This window comes from Passer montanus, unplaced genomic scaffold (assembly GCF_014805655.1).
Source record: "Passer montanus isolate IOZ18808 unplaced genomic scaffold, ASM1480565v1 scaffold12, whole genome shotgun sequence".
In the NCBI taxonomy this organism is placed as follows: domain Eukaryota; kingdom Metazoa; phylum Chordata; class Aves; order Passeriformes; family Passeridae; genus Passer; species Passer montanus.
The window spans coordinates 8,665,700-8,679,691 of record NW_024358722.1 but is presented as its reverse complement, the minus strand read 5'-3'; the positions used below and the strand labels follow the sequence as shown (position 1 = coordinate 8,679,691).

The 13,992-nt window shown below is 40.1% G+C and overlaps 1 protein-coding gene across 3 annotated transcripts in view; it reads left to right on the top strand.

The window, feature by feature from the left end:
• Nucleotides 1-13,992, top strand: part of CAMKMT (calmodulin-lysine N-methyltransferase) — a 211,955-nt gene that overhangs the window by 75 nt on the left and 197,888 nt on the right. Inside the window, exons 1-2 of one of the 3 annotated variants that reach the window (XM_039697838.1) lie at nt 1-39; nt 5,999-6,165. The exon at nt 1-39 is cut by the window's left edge and continues 75 nt beyond it. In XM_039697838.1, the coding sequence (XP_039553772.1) occupies nt 1-39; nt 5,999-6,165 (206 nt within the window). The other 2 variants (XM_039697840.1, XM_039697839.1) reach the window with 2 other exon arrangements.

Sequence of the window (13,992 nt, the reverse complement as noted above, 5' to 3'; positions counted from 1 at the left end):
TTGGCGGCGGCCCGAGCCCGCTGGCGGCTGCTCGGACAGGTAGGGGGAGCCCGCGGGCGGGGGCCGGCATGGCGGGGCGGGCAGCGCGGGGTCTCTCCTGTTCCCTCGGGCCGGGCTGTGCCCCGGGCGGCGCTGCGGGGCGTTCCGCTCTGCCCGCTCCCTTTACAGGATTGCGAGCTATACCATGGTGGGTCGTGTAAAGGCGCTTGCAGCACTCTCCCTGAAAATATGATAATAAAAATATATACATATATATATGTATATGCACCCAGCCTTCTCTAACGAGAGGGGAAGCGGAGGGGCAGGCGCTGTTCCCTTCACTCTCGTGACCGGTGACAGGACTTAAGGCAATGGCCTGAAGTTGTGCAGGGGAGGTTTAGGTTGGAGACAAGAAAAAGGTTTTTCACCCAGAGCCTGGCTGGGCACTGGAAAAGGTTCCCCAGGGAAGTGGTGTCAGGCAAGCCTGACAGAGTTGCAGCCTGATAGAGCGAAATGTTTGGACAACGCTCTCAGGCACATGGTGTGGCTCTTGCAGTGTCCTGTGCAGGGCCAGGAGTTGGATTTGATGGTCCTGATGGGTCCCTCCCAGCTTGTTCTGTGATTTTATGGTTCTAAAGTGTGCCTTCAGTAGATCCCCAAAACTGTCCATGGCCTGTGTTAAGGGAAGAGGACCAGCATCCCACTGGCACCCTCACCCCACCGCCCGAGGGCACTTTGGGATTTTCAGGCCATAGTTTGACACCTTCCATCGATGCCACTGGGGCTGGTTGTCGTGGCTGCCCCCTCATTCCTGCTCTTTGCTCCCTGCCCCCCCAGACTGCCTTTGGTGAGGAGCTGAGATGAGACCCCGCTCACCTGGCAGTGCAAACTGCGTTTTGCTGAGAGGCTGTGCCTGGAGGGAGGTGAGGAGGAAGAGGGAGCAAGTGGTGACACCTGTGCTGTGTAAACAGCAGCTCCTCAGCTGCAGCCTTCCACACTGTTCTAGACCCTTTCGGAGCATGTCAGGCAAGCCTGACAGAGTTGCAGCCTGATAGAACGAAATGTTTGGACAACGCTCTCAGGCACATGGTGTGGCTCTTGCAGTGTCCTGTGCAGGGCCAGGAGTTGGATTTGATGGTCCTGATGGGTCCCTCCCAGCTTGTTCTGTGATTTTATGGTTCTAAAGTGTGCCTTCAGTAGATCCCCAAAACTGTCCATGGCCTGTGTTAAGGGAAGAGGACCAGCATCCCACTGGCACCCTCACCCCACCGCCCGAGGGCACTTTGGGATTTTCAGGCCATAGTTTGACACCTTCCATCGATGCCACTGGGGCTGGTTGTCGTGGCTGCCCCCTCATTCCTGCTCTTTGCTCCCTGCCCCCCCAGACTGCCTTTGGTGAGGAGCTGAGATGAGACCCCGCTCACCTGGCAGTGCAAACTGCATTTTGCTGAGAGGCTGTGCCTGGAGGGAGGTGAGGAGGAAGAGGGAGCAAGTGGTGACACCTGTGCTGTGTAAACAGCAGCTCCTCAGCTGCAGCCTTCCACACTCCTTTAGACCCTTTCGGAGCAGTGCAAGGTTGGAAAGGATTCTCTGCAGAGGAGTGTAGGCCTAAAGGCTTAAAAATTCTAGTCTGTTTCACTGGCTGTTATTGTTATGGGACGTGAAATTTACAGCCCTAACTTGAGTGTTTGATTCTGTGCAGATGGACATCTGGAGCTGCCTATGGACGGCTGTCCCTGAGAGGGCAGAGAGGTGGCATTGAGTCAGTGGTGGCAGCCGGGTTGGAAGGGGCACCTGGCTGCAGCTGGGTCACAGTGGGAGGCCTGGGGACATCAATATTGCACTTTGTGTGTGCTTTTTTGTGCTTTCCAAATTTGCCGGTCCTGTTCAATAGGACCAACTTCTTTTTTATTATACTCCAAAGCAGGAAATGTCAAAGTTACTGGTAGGAATATCAGGTTTGTCTTTGTAGGTTTCTGGTCTAGCAGCCCTTGTAAGCTGCACTCTGTGGCTGTACTAGCTGTTATTTCTTCTCAACATATACTGCCTTTGGCATATTCTTGTCTCTTAAAATCATAGGGAGCTTTTCATAACAATAGAATGGGGTTGTGGAAGAGTGCATGTAGGTATTTGGGGAGAAGGCTTCTCTTTTTTTATCAAACTACATGTATCTGTGACCTTTTCCTCTGCAGATTCCCTTGGTTTTTCCATGTTCTTTAGCTTTTCTGTTGATTTTTATATGGTACAATGAGCAAGGATCAATTTAATCTTACTGGTACATCTGAAGTAAAAATCAGTTCTGTGCTCTTTGCTACAGTGGTGCACAGATCTATCTATGGATTGGAAGAAGGTATCAACCTCCCTTTAAATCCATTTTTAAAGGAGCACTGTCAAAGTGTTTCTTTCAGTGCTTTTAAAAGCACTTTTCACACTGCTTATAATAATGCCTTACGTGAAATCAGTTCTGTGGTGTGTTTATATCTTGAATTTGCTTTCATTCAATGCACACACAAATTGATTTACTATGGTAAGGATGCTTGAGTGCATGCTCGCTGATTTAATTAAGAAAAAAAAGCCCTTTTATGAGGTATCCTATGAAGCTAGCATAAAGAACCAGGGGTTTGCATAATTACCTGTGTGCTCTTTATCAATGAAATGTTTTATGTATGTACTGAGTTTGAAGTTTGGCAATATTTTTAAACTTAGTCTGTCAGAATCAAGAAAAATATTTTTTGCATTTAAAAAAATGCTGAGGGAAGTTACCCATTTACTGTGCATTTGTAAATGAGTGGATAAGTTCTCTAAGGCTGTGTTTTGGGCTCTGCCACTCTCTGTGGCTGGAGGCATTATCCAGTCAGGAGTTTTCAGCAGGGAAGTTAGACCAATAGGCATGCTTTAGGTTCCTCCTTATATGTACATTTGCTCCCTATAGAAAGTTTCATGAAATCTGTAAGCTTTTTTTTTTGTTTGCCCTGCCTGTTACCTTCCTCTTGTTCTTCTCACACCAGTCTCAGAATCACAGACTATGCTGAGCAGGAAAAGATGCACAAGGATCATCAAGTTCAGTTCCTGGCCCTGCACAGGGCCGTTCCCAAGAGCCACACTACATGCCTGAGTATGTTGTCACCTGCTAATGTACTTTAACTTCCAGAATTGAAAAATAAAAGCTAAAGTGAGGACAGGTCAATGACACTTTTTTCCCTGAACGGAAGCACTTCTAAAACAAATTTTCATCTCTTCCTGCTCTTCTCTCTGTGAAGGATGCCTGTGCTTCAGATCTTTTTTCCATTTTTTTGTAAGTCTTGAGCTTGTAAATTATTTACGGTTGGATAAAACAATTTGGTAAAGAAATTATTTGTAAAAATAAATACTATAGTCCTATGGATGATATTTAGAGTGCAGTTACAGGTTATATTGTAGTTGATTGTGTGGAAACTTTCTTGCATGTTCAAATTACCTTGTTGCAGTCACTGCCAGAGAACTGGCAGAGGTTTGTAGACCATAAGCTGTTACTGAGTTTGGCTTTTAGTGGAACTAGGCCTAACACAAGGATATACAAGTACAGGGAATTTCTTCATGTTGTTTGTGGGAGATTCTTGACCATAAGCTGTTACTGAATTTGGCTCTTAGTGGAACTAGGCCTAACACAAGGATATACAAGTACAGGGAATTTCAGGTGACTGCCTTTCTCCATGTTGTTTGTGGGAGATTCTTTTTTTGGTGAGTTTTTTTTTTTAAGAGATACCAACCAGTTTTGGGTTTTATAGGAAGTCCTAAACATGGTCCTAATACTGTGACTGAATACCAAGGGCATTGCAATTGAGATCTGTGGTAATATTTTACCAGAATCTTGTAGAGCAGAGACTGTTTGGTGATGAGTTAAGATCAGTTTGTCACCCTTTATAATAACCCAGTGGGTTATTCTATAGCAGTAATTTATGTTTGTAGCCTATTTAACACAACTGTGGTGCTTTTAGGAACAGACTTCAGAAAAACCCTCCCTTTGATCCATATGTAAAAAATACAGAATTAGATATAAATTATGTAACATATTCTCCTATTTTCTCAGTTATATGTAGGGTTTGAAAATATTTGACCTGCTATTGTAATTTTCAGATATTAGACCACTTGATTTTTGTTTGAGGCTGTGGGAGAAATGTTCTTGTTGCCACTGTATTTTTTTTTCCTGTTAGTAATGGTTTGCTATTGCTTTAAAGAAGTCCCCAAAAAACACATTTTTCTGAAAATTAGGTCTTGCTGGTTTTCTTTAGTTGTCAAGATAGTCTACTTTATTTTTCAGGCACACAGCTATTACATGAAGGTCTTAATTTTTCTGGTCTTTTAATTTTCTCCTGCTTTGATATTTTTGCATTTTTCTTCACATGTGTATTTTTCTCATGTGTTACAGAAGTGGTGTGGACAGCACCCAGACATTTTTAATACTTCATAGAAAATGCCTGTGCCTTTCATATGATGAGACCTGCCATTGAAAATAGCTCCAAAAGTAGTAAGCCTGATGCCTCAGACCTGCTGTTAGAAACCAAAAGTGTAGCAAACACAATTGTTCTGCTCACATATATCCTTCCAAATATCCTGCAAAATAATAGGTCATGGCCCCAAGCTGTAAGGCTTTTAAATGCGAGTACATTTTCAGTTAAAGCATGTCAACACAGGTTGGGTACAGCAAAAAAAATCGCTTTTTTTTTTTTTTTTTTTTTTTTTTGTGCACATCCTGTATGCGAAGCTTCTATTTCAAGTTTCATAATTCTGGTGAGCTGTTTCTCATTTGACTTATCTCTAGTTGGCAAAAACTTGTAAATTGCAGTGCTGTCCTACTCAATGGAGCTCTTCCTTGTACCTCTATCAATTTATAGGCATTTTATTTTTTTCTGCTCTGTAGGGTTTTTGTTGGGTTTTTAAAAATTTTTTAAATGTTTTTAATCTATCACTGGGGACTGCATGTGCACCTTAATTTTAAAAATTCAATGGCAATTATTTATGTATTCTCTCCATTGTTAGGAGAAAGAAGTTAAATCTAGGACACCTCTCCTTCCACATCACTGCCCTAAGGAATAAATCTTTTTGTCTGGCAGGGAAATGCTGGCTGTCTTCTGAGCAATGGCACAGCTCCAACCAGCGGAGTGCTTGGTTCTCCTGCACAGAGGGGTTGGTACCTCACTCCCTGAAAATGGTTGAGTGCAGCAGACTAGGCAGGACAGAGAGCCCACGTTTTCACTTTCCTGAACAAGTGTTTTAGTCATTTAAGAAATGCAGATGATATTCTGTCTCTGTCACTGCCTTTAATTCTTCAGTCTCTTAGCACTGAACTTGGTGCTCTCAGAGTGTTTTGGGGCTCTCCTGAAGTCTGGCTCGTGTGTCAGTCCCCTTATGGGGTCCTGGTTGGGGAATACAGAGTTGTGGTGTCTGAAAGTCTGGGGTCTAGGATAGGAAACAATTTTCTCAACTTAGGCAACTTTGGCAGCATCTCTACAAGTGTGCAGAAGACTTCTAGGCTAGGAAGGAATCTGTCAGGGGAACACACAACACTCTGGCACCTGAAGATCATGCTTTGGGTTTGTCATTTTAATTCTACAAAAGATACCTTTGTTGTTGTTGTTGTTGACCTTTTCCCCCCTCTATAGGGACAATGAGTGGCACAGAAATTGCTTGGGGAGGGCACTACTTGGACTGGGAAACTTGGTAAAATGAGAGGATGGGAAGAACCCTCTAATGGCCCTCTAATTTTTGCATGGGTTTGCTGGAGCGTGAGTTAAGAAAGCAACTTTTTGTACTTCTGGATACAGTACCTTTGCTTTAGTTACTGAGACATAATTCATAACTCACTCTCTTGACCCCTACCATCAATACCACTGTATTTTGTTCAGGCTTGACATACTTTGTTATTCATAACTGCTAGCTGATAGCATATCCATTATGGTTTGCCTCTTTACACAAAAAGGCATAGGTTTGCTCTTTTCTTGTTTTCTTGTTAATGTTTAATTTGTTCTTCATTTCAAAGGTTCTGAGGAAGAAGCACTTGAAAGATGTGCATCTCCAACAAGTATCTGTCAGAAGGTTTGCATCGTTCAATCTCTTTTCAATGGAAGACCAGAATACAGAAGAGGAAACTGGGACCTGGGTTAAGTATAGAAGCATCTTTTATCCCAAGTACAGTGTCTCCTTAAGGTAATCACAGTTTAAGTTTTAACTAAGATCTTGAATGGGCCTCAAATGTAAAAATCATTAGTCATTCTTCCAGTGTTTTGTGTAACTAGGGCATAGTTTACAAAAAAACTGGTAAATGTTATTTTTAGTTGTTTGTTACAGTAAGCAGCTTGTCTGACTTTTTTCTGGTACATTTCACTGAAGTGGCAGAGCTTGACTGAAAATACTGATGTGTGTAGCTAAAACAGAATGCAAATATGAACATGTATTTTATATTTTAACAGCTTTCTGTTTTGATATTCTTCAGCTATAGATAGGACCTGAACACAGTTATTTATGGTCTTAAAATTTTTTATGACATGATGTTATTAATAATGTTCTAAAAGGTTTTCTTTTATTCAGTTTTCTTCTTAGTGCTTTTTTTAAAAACTCAATGATAATTTGGGAGCCAAATTCCTGCAAAATCATATATACTTAATGAAGTAATCTTATACTAGGGCAGGTCATTTTTATTAAAGAAATTGACAGTTTAAAAGTGTACGCACATACAAAGCAACAGAAAGCTTACTTCCCCTCCAAAAAGCCCTCTGAAGGAATTTCAGTGAATTCTCAGTACCTTAGTTTATAACTCTCATTCATTACTATGTTTGTGGAGTTTCTCTCTTCTGTTGCTTTGGTCTTCTTCTTTACCAAGTTCAGTTTTGTATCTACCATACTTGGTTTGCATCAGGCAGTTTGCAACAGTAACTTAAGAATCCCTGAATTGATACTTGTTCTGCAGCATCTAATTAGATCTCTGAAGGTGGAGAATTTTGCATTGTCTGCACAGTGGGAGATGTTCTGCAGAGCCCAAATCAAGAAGTGCATTTTTGTTTACCTGACACTTTAAATTAAAGTGAAGCTTAGGGATTAAGATCTAACACAAAAATGTGACCATCATTAAACTGCAGCATTTTTTCAAGGTTTTAAAATGAACCGATGAGAAAAAACCTAACCAAACTAAAGGAACACCACAGCACTACATTCAGATCGTTTTAAATTTGCATCTGGATGTAAAGTCAGGAACAAAATTCTTTAAAGCTTTATAAAGTCCTAATTTTCCAAGCTTACACTCAGTGATGTTAAAGGGGTTCAAAAGGCAACTTTTCCACTGGAAAACTGCTGTTTGTAATAGAAGTAGGTGCAGTGTTTTTCCATGTAAAGACTTTTCCTATAAGCCACCAGCGAATGCTGTGGACTAATTCAAACACTGACAGTCTCCCTAATGCCTTTGTGCAGTGTCCCTATTCCTTGTTTCTAGGTCTTCAGAGGCACAGTGGAAACACAAGGTGTTTAGGTAGAATTTGGGCTGAACAAGGCTGCATAGAATTTGGGCTGTTTAGGTAGAATTTGGGCTGAACAAGTCTGCGGTCCCTTACAATGCAGCTCTGAACTCCTTTACTTCACTGTTGTGGCCTGCAACACTCACTGTCACTTGATTTACTTGTTCTGGAGTTTTCAGGTAGGAGATGAGCTAAGGTTCACCTGTGCTGGCAGTACAGAAGCCAAGGGAATGTCAGACTGATCCTGCTCTGGCATTTGTGTGCTTCTGTGTCCACCACTTTCTATGCCATCATTTTATTTGGTATTATTTGCCTAATAGTAGTTTCATTGATAATAGGACACAGCTCAACTATGGACTTTGAACAAAAATGCTTATTTATGTATTATTTCATTGTGTTTCTTTAATCTTGTTCAGTGGAAACGTATAGATTCTGTGCTGAAGCAGGCTCACATCACATTTCCAAAACTGATTATTGAGGAGAATATGGACATTGTCTCTGAGAGGGATTTTTATTTTATGTTTTCCCTGCATTTGTTCCTTTCCAAAAGATATTCAGTGACCTCTAAAAATAGTAATCACTGATCATTTTAGGAATAATGATCAGAACTTGCTTAGTCTTACACACTTCTATATTAAAATGTCTTCTCCACACTGAAGCAGTGACAATATGTAGTGTATACTTACTATTTCAGAATATTGCAGGAGGTGAAGAAGGGAAGGAGAAAATGGTTTTTGCTAGGAACAAGGTATAAATAGACTGCAACAAAATTGGCTTTACCATGAGTCAGTGTTAAATAACGTTTCTTCCCTGTTTTTGCAAAAGCAGTAATTTAGGGGATCAACGTAACAGTTAACATACATAACAAAGCAACAGTTTCTATTGTTGAAGCTTACATATCTAAAAGATAAAAAATCTTGGAGTAAGTATTCCTGGATCTTGGAAACTGGTCATGTGTTGGAAACTTAAGCATTCTTGTATGTCTGACAGTCTTCCCTTGGTTTTTCTCTGTCCACTGGCAAAATTTTATTTATAATAATATTTAACAGCAGAATCAATTTTAGCAAGTTAACAAGAGCATAATATTAACAATAACTTCAGTCAAGTAAATTCAGAACAGCATGCTTGAATAGGAGAGCCTTTTTATATCTTTTTGTCAGGAAAAAAAATGTTTTGGGGCTATGGCCCTTCTAAAATCTTGACAAAAGTGCTTTGGAATTTTCATCTACATTTGTTTTCCTTATGCATTAACATCTTCTTGGAAAAGCTCATTGCATATGTTCGATGTTAAAAGGGTTGTCAGCTAATATCTTGACGAGACTAAATACTTAAAAAAGTTCATAAGGTTGTTAGTGGCTTTTGGCAAAGAGTATAAAGGTCAAGCTGTATCAGTTCAAGGGCTGTCAAGACTGATAAAATTGTATATTCAGATATGCTATGACCTAGCTGGAATTACTGCTCTAGAGGGGATTGGGACCAGTTTGTCAGGAAAATAGAAACTTTTTGTAGGAACTACCAGTCATGTGTATGCTTTTCTGAATTTTGTTGGTTTTGCTGTTTCTCTAACTAAATTCAGGCTGGATTCATATCTCAGAAAGAAGAGTGTATGCCATGCTTTTCTGTCACTAGTTTATATTTTTTTGCATCATTCTTAATAACAAATCTTCCAAAGCAGAAAGTCAGAAGTCCCAGTATAAGGCAATTTTCAGCTTAAAAAATTTCAGCTGAATTCAGGTGCTGTTTTGACTAAATCCTTGAAGTGAAATATCATCAACTCATTTTAAAAATCCCCATAACTCTTCTGGTTAAACAGTGATCTCCAGTGTGCTTAATGACATGTAGATTTATAATACATGGTGGAAAGTGGGCATGAGGTTTGTTTAGGTACTAAGGTGCTTCAGAGTAGCTCTGGGGTATCAAAAGGTGTGTCTGGTGAATGTGGGGTTTTGTTAGCGCTGAAGGGTGTGTCAAAATGAAATTTCTTGTGTTGGAATCCAAAACCTCATTTGCTTAGTGTAGTCTCATCTGGATTTGTATTGTATTTGATGTTCCTACATACTGTATCCTTGTCTTGATGATATTAATTGAGCTTTGTCTTTCCTGACCTGAACCCTGGATGCTCAGACAATTTCTATGTATTTCTCACATGCTAATTGACTTTGCTTCCACACTCTGTAGGTTTCTTTTTTGGTGTTTGAATTTGTCCAGGAGCATCTTATTCATAGGCCTCCTGACTTTCTTGTCTGACTTCCTCTTTTTCCGGATGCATCATTCCAGAGGTGATCCTTGGCTATTAGCCAGCTTTCTTGGGCCCCTCTTCTCTCCAGGTCTTTATCCTAGAGTGTTCTACCAAACAGATCCCTGAAGAGGCCAAAGTCTGCTCTCCAAAAGTCCAAGGCAGCAAGCTTGTTGGGCACCCTTCTCACTGCCCTAAGGATCTCAGACTCCACCATTTCGTGGTCCCGGCTGCCAAGGCTTCCTTGGAGGTTTACATTTCCCATCAGCCCCTCCTTCTTGGAAAGAGCAAGGTCCAGCATAGCACTTCCCTTTGTCAGCTCCTCTTGAAAAGAGAAGCATTTCAGGAACCTCCTGGATTTTTTATGCCCTGGTGTGTTGTCCCCCCAACCCATAGAGACCAGGGCTTGTGATTGCAAGGCTGCTCCTCTCCCTGTCTGTAGAGGGTTTCATCTCTTGGTGTCCCTGTAGCAAATCCCCACTATAATATCAACAGTCCCTGTCCTCCCTTCAATCCTGACCCATCAGCTCTCGCTTGCTTCCTTGTCCATCCCCAGGGGAGCTGCAAGCACTCCAGCTTGACACAGACAGCACCACTGTCTCTATATCTCCCCTGTGTTTTTATTTATAGAGCTTTCAGGTGTGTTTGTTAGCTTTTTTCAAGTTCCTCTTAACTGTGGCAGTTCTTCACTTTGCTGGTAAAAAATTATGCATGTGCTGAATATGTGTTTTCTTAGTTGTCCATCCCCAGGGGAGCTGCAAGCACTCCAGCTTGACACAGACAGCACCACTGTCTCCATATCTCCCCTCTGTTATTATTTATAGAGCTTTCAGCTGTGTTTGTTAGCTTTTTTTCAAGTTCTGCTTAACTGTGGCAGTACTTCACTTTGCTGGTAAAAAGTTACGCATGTGCTGAATATGTGTTTTCTTAAGGATAGGAAGATATATAGTAAGTAAATAGAACTATTAAAATATTTATTTAATACTGCCTTTCTAAATCCTTATAATCTTCATCTGGAATGTGCTTTTAAATTTGAATTTTGTATGAATAGTTTTAGCAATAAAGTGATTATAGATCATAAAGATGCAGTGTCTCACTGTGGAGATGGTGCCTGCCTTTTAGATAGGAAAATTGTTCTTTTATTTGAGTTAAAAAAGGAGCAATCAATATCTTCAAATTTTCTATTTCAGGGTATGGATTTGCTTTTAAATTGTAGGCTCATTTTAAGAAAACAGTGCAGAAATAAGTTATTTCTGTGGTAAAATATTTTCCATTGATCAGTCATTTTCTGTTTCAAATACTAAAGTGCAGAACTGAAAGGAACAATGTCAGCAGGTTACAGGAAGGGTTAAATCACTGTAAAAGGTGTTAAGTGTACTTTGCAAGATGTCATGCCTTTATTCTGAATATGAACGAACCTGTAGATAAAAATATGACAGAAACTATTAGATGATTCTAGACCTGTGGTTTAGAAATGAGGGGCATGCAGAGACACCACTTGTCTGTGGCAAGTAGTGTGTTGGAAGATGGTATAGGACTGAATTCCATTGGCTGTTTCTCTTGGATATTTCTCCTAATAACATTTTCAGTTTTTAATGGCTTTTTCTTTTAGGGGTAGAGATTAAAAAAAGTGAAGGGAAACAAATGTCAAGGAATATTGCCTACTTCTTATGGACAATTTATGTGGATATGACAAACTTGCTTTCTTCCATTTATTGCATGCTAAGAGACAATGTGTGAATTTAGCAGCATAAAGGGTTGGCCCCAGGAGCTGGAAATGGAGGAAAGAGATGAAAAGTGATTTGGCAATGTACTTATTTTATTCAGTGATCAAGCAAAGGCTGCTCCATCATATTGCCCAAGATGTGTATATTTGTAAAAAAAAAAATTGTAGTCAAAGAAGCTTTGTTTCAGTTTCTTGCCACATTAACCTGGGATCTAGAACTGGAGTGAAAGAAGAGTTGACTTTTTTGCTATACTCTGGCCCAGAAAGAGCATCTGATCAGATAGCAAAGTTTGCAAATAACTCTGAGGTTCTTAGTGTGCCACAGTGACAATTGATGCTGCCATACAACAAGATTTTTTGTGAAGTACCCTAACAGTAACTTTTTACCATTATCCCATCCTTCATTTTTCACAAATATACTTTTAATTTGTACGTAGGTTAATAGTTTATGGTGATATGTTTGGGTTTTTTCCCTTTTCAATATTATGTGGAAATGTATTCTATCTTAGATTTTTTAGGTTTTTAAAGTTAATATAGGCACATACTTACTTGTGTTATTTTTCATCATTCAGTTTAAGAATAATATAAAAGCAAAGAAGGAACCTACTTTTGTTTCATTGTGGTTGATGAAAAGCATACCTTAATAGGGACCTACTGAAGGATTTTTTTTGTACTATCCATAGCTATTTTTATATACATGGAAAAGCCTGCCACTTGTGTTGCCTGAATTGGAGAGGAAAGAACATTAATATATTTAAAGGTTGATCTCACTCTCTCTGACTTCATCCAAAGTTGATTTATTTGTAGTCCAGAGTAAGGAATTTGCTTTGCTTTGTATCAGGAGAAACATGAGTTGAATTAGTTTATTGTTCATAGATTTGTCTTCTATTACTCATTGCCTCAGCCATAGAAATTTTTGCCTATTGTTCCTTGGAGACTTATTACAAGAACACTCTGAATCAGATTAACCACGCCAGCATGAAATTCACTTTTTCCATGATGCTTACCTGTGCTTCTTTGAAGTACTTTGTTGATCTCAGCAATCAGAGCTTTGAACTTCTTTGATCTGTTCTAAAGCACTGAATACTGATGTTGTTTTGTATTTTGAGATACTTGTGGAAATGTATGGGAATTTAAGGGTTGGGGTTTAATCCCAAGCTTCTGTGATTCCTTTCCTTGACTTTGATAATTCAGTGCACATGACATTTAAGACTGTTTGTCAGCTGCACTGTGGAAAGCTGTGATGGTGACAGGTGCTCGTGGAGGCAAGGTGTGCTGTATCTTGGCAGTTTTCTCGTGGTTTGCTGATGGGGTGGGACAGTGAAGCAGCAGCTGTTACAGAACTGCTGAGAATGTATGTGCAGGGCAGTGGATCCCAACTACAGGCTCTGCTTTTTAGTGCAGGACTGAGTACTACACTATTTATGGCAGAATTTGGGGTTAGAGAACACCTGTGTTTACAGGTGCATATAACCTTAAGTCTGTGAGTAAGGCCTGCGGTGGAAGAGTTGGGGAATACCTGGTGCAGTTTGTCTGCAGAATCCACAAGTACAGATCTCCAAATGGAGAAACATGGCTATTGCTGTTGGAAGTGTGTTTTCCTGAGTTCTCCCTTTCATAAGTAGATCAGCTGTTGGCATGTTGATTTCCTCAGTCCTAAAACTTGTCTGCAGAAGAAGATTATGCTCAATTCCTCACTTTTTGGATTTCATGAATTTTAAGAAGTTTTGGGTAGTGCTGTGGTTTTATAATTTCTCCTTTTCATGTTTGCCTGCCTTTTGACCCTGAAGTATCTAAAAATTGTATTCTTTTCAAAACCAGGACACTTCACTTCTGTTTTTCTTTCTTCATTCTGTTGAACTACTGGTGCTAGATTACTAAATTTTTATCCTTGCCTTTGTTTGTTTCACTTGGGCAGTTACATGATAAATCTCCTTTAGATATGAACTATGTACATAAAGAAATTGAGTGGGGGGAAAAAAGAAACCCAAACATGTTATCCCAAGACTACCCTGCATGCCAACAGAGATTAAAATAATTCTTTACTTCCTCAGCATCTCCCACCCTCCATTTGCATTCATTTAGAGATGAGACATTCACAGCTGTGTGGGAGCCCCCAACATCCCCAGACATAGCAGAGTTTATAGGGTTCTGAGGAGTCACTGAGTTTAAAGGGCAGCTCTGTGACTGGCAGAACTACCAAACCTATCTCCTTTCTTCTTACTTCCCTTGCACCAGCTCTGTTGCACTGGTTGTCCAGTTTGATGGAGAAGAAATACATTAAAAATCCATATGCCCATCAGCATTCTTGTAGACTTCCTCTGCAGAGAAGGCTTGTAATTTTGGTTTGGTTGTCTGTACCTGGGAGAAGAGCGCTCATGTGCAGTTGAATCTTTTGTAACATCTCTCACATATTTCTTTGTGGTTTCTGATGAGCTCAGTTCAGCTTGTTAGTTTGATTTCCATTTGATTTTCATTTTTAAGAATTAGTCTAGTTGCTGTTTTTAGGTACTTCTCAAAATTTAACTTGTTATTGTTTATTTATTTAATGCTTATGCTTATCA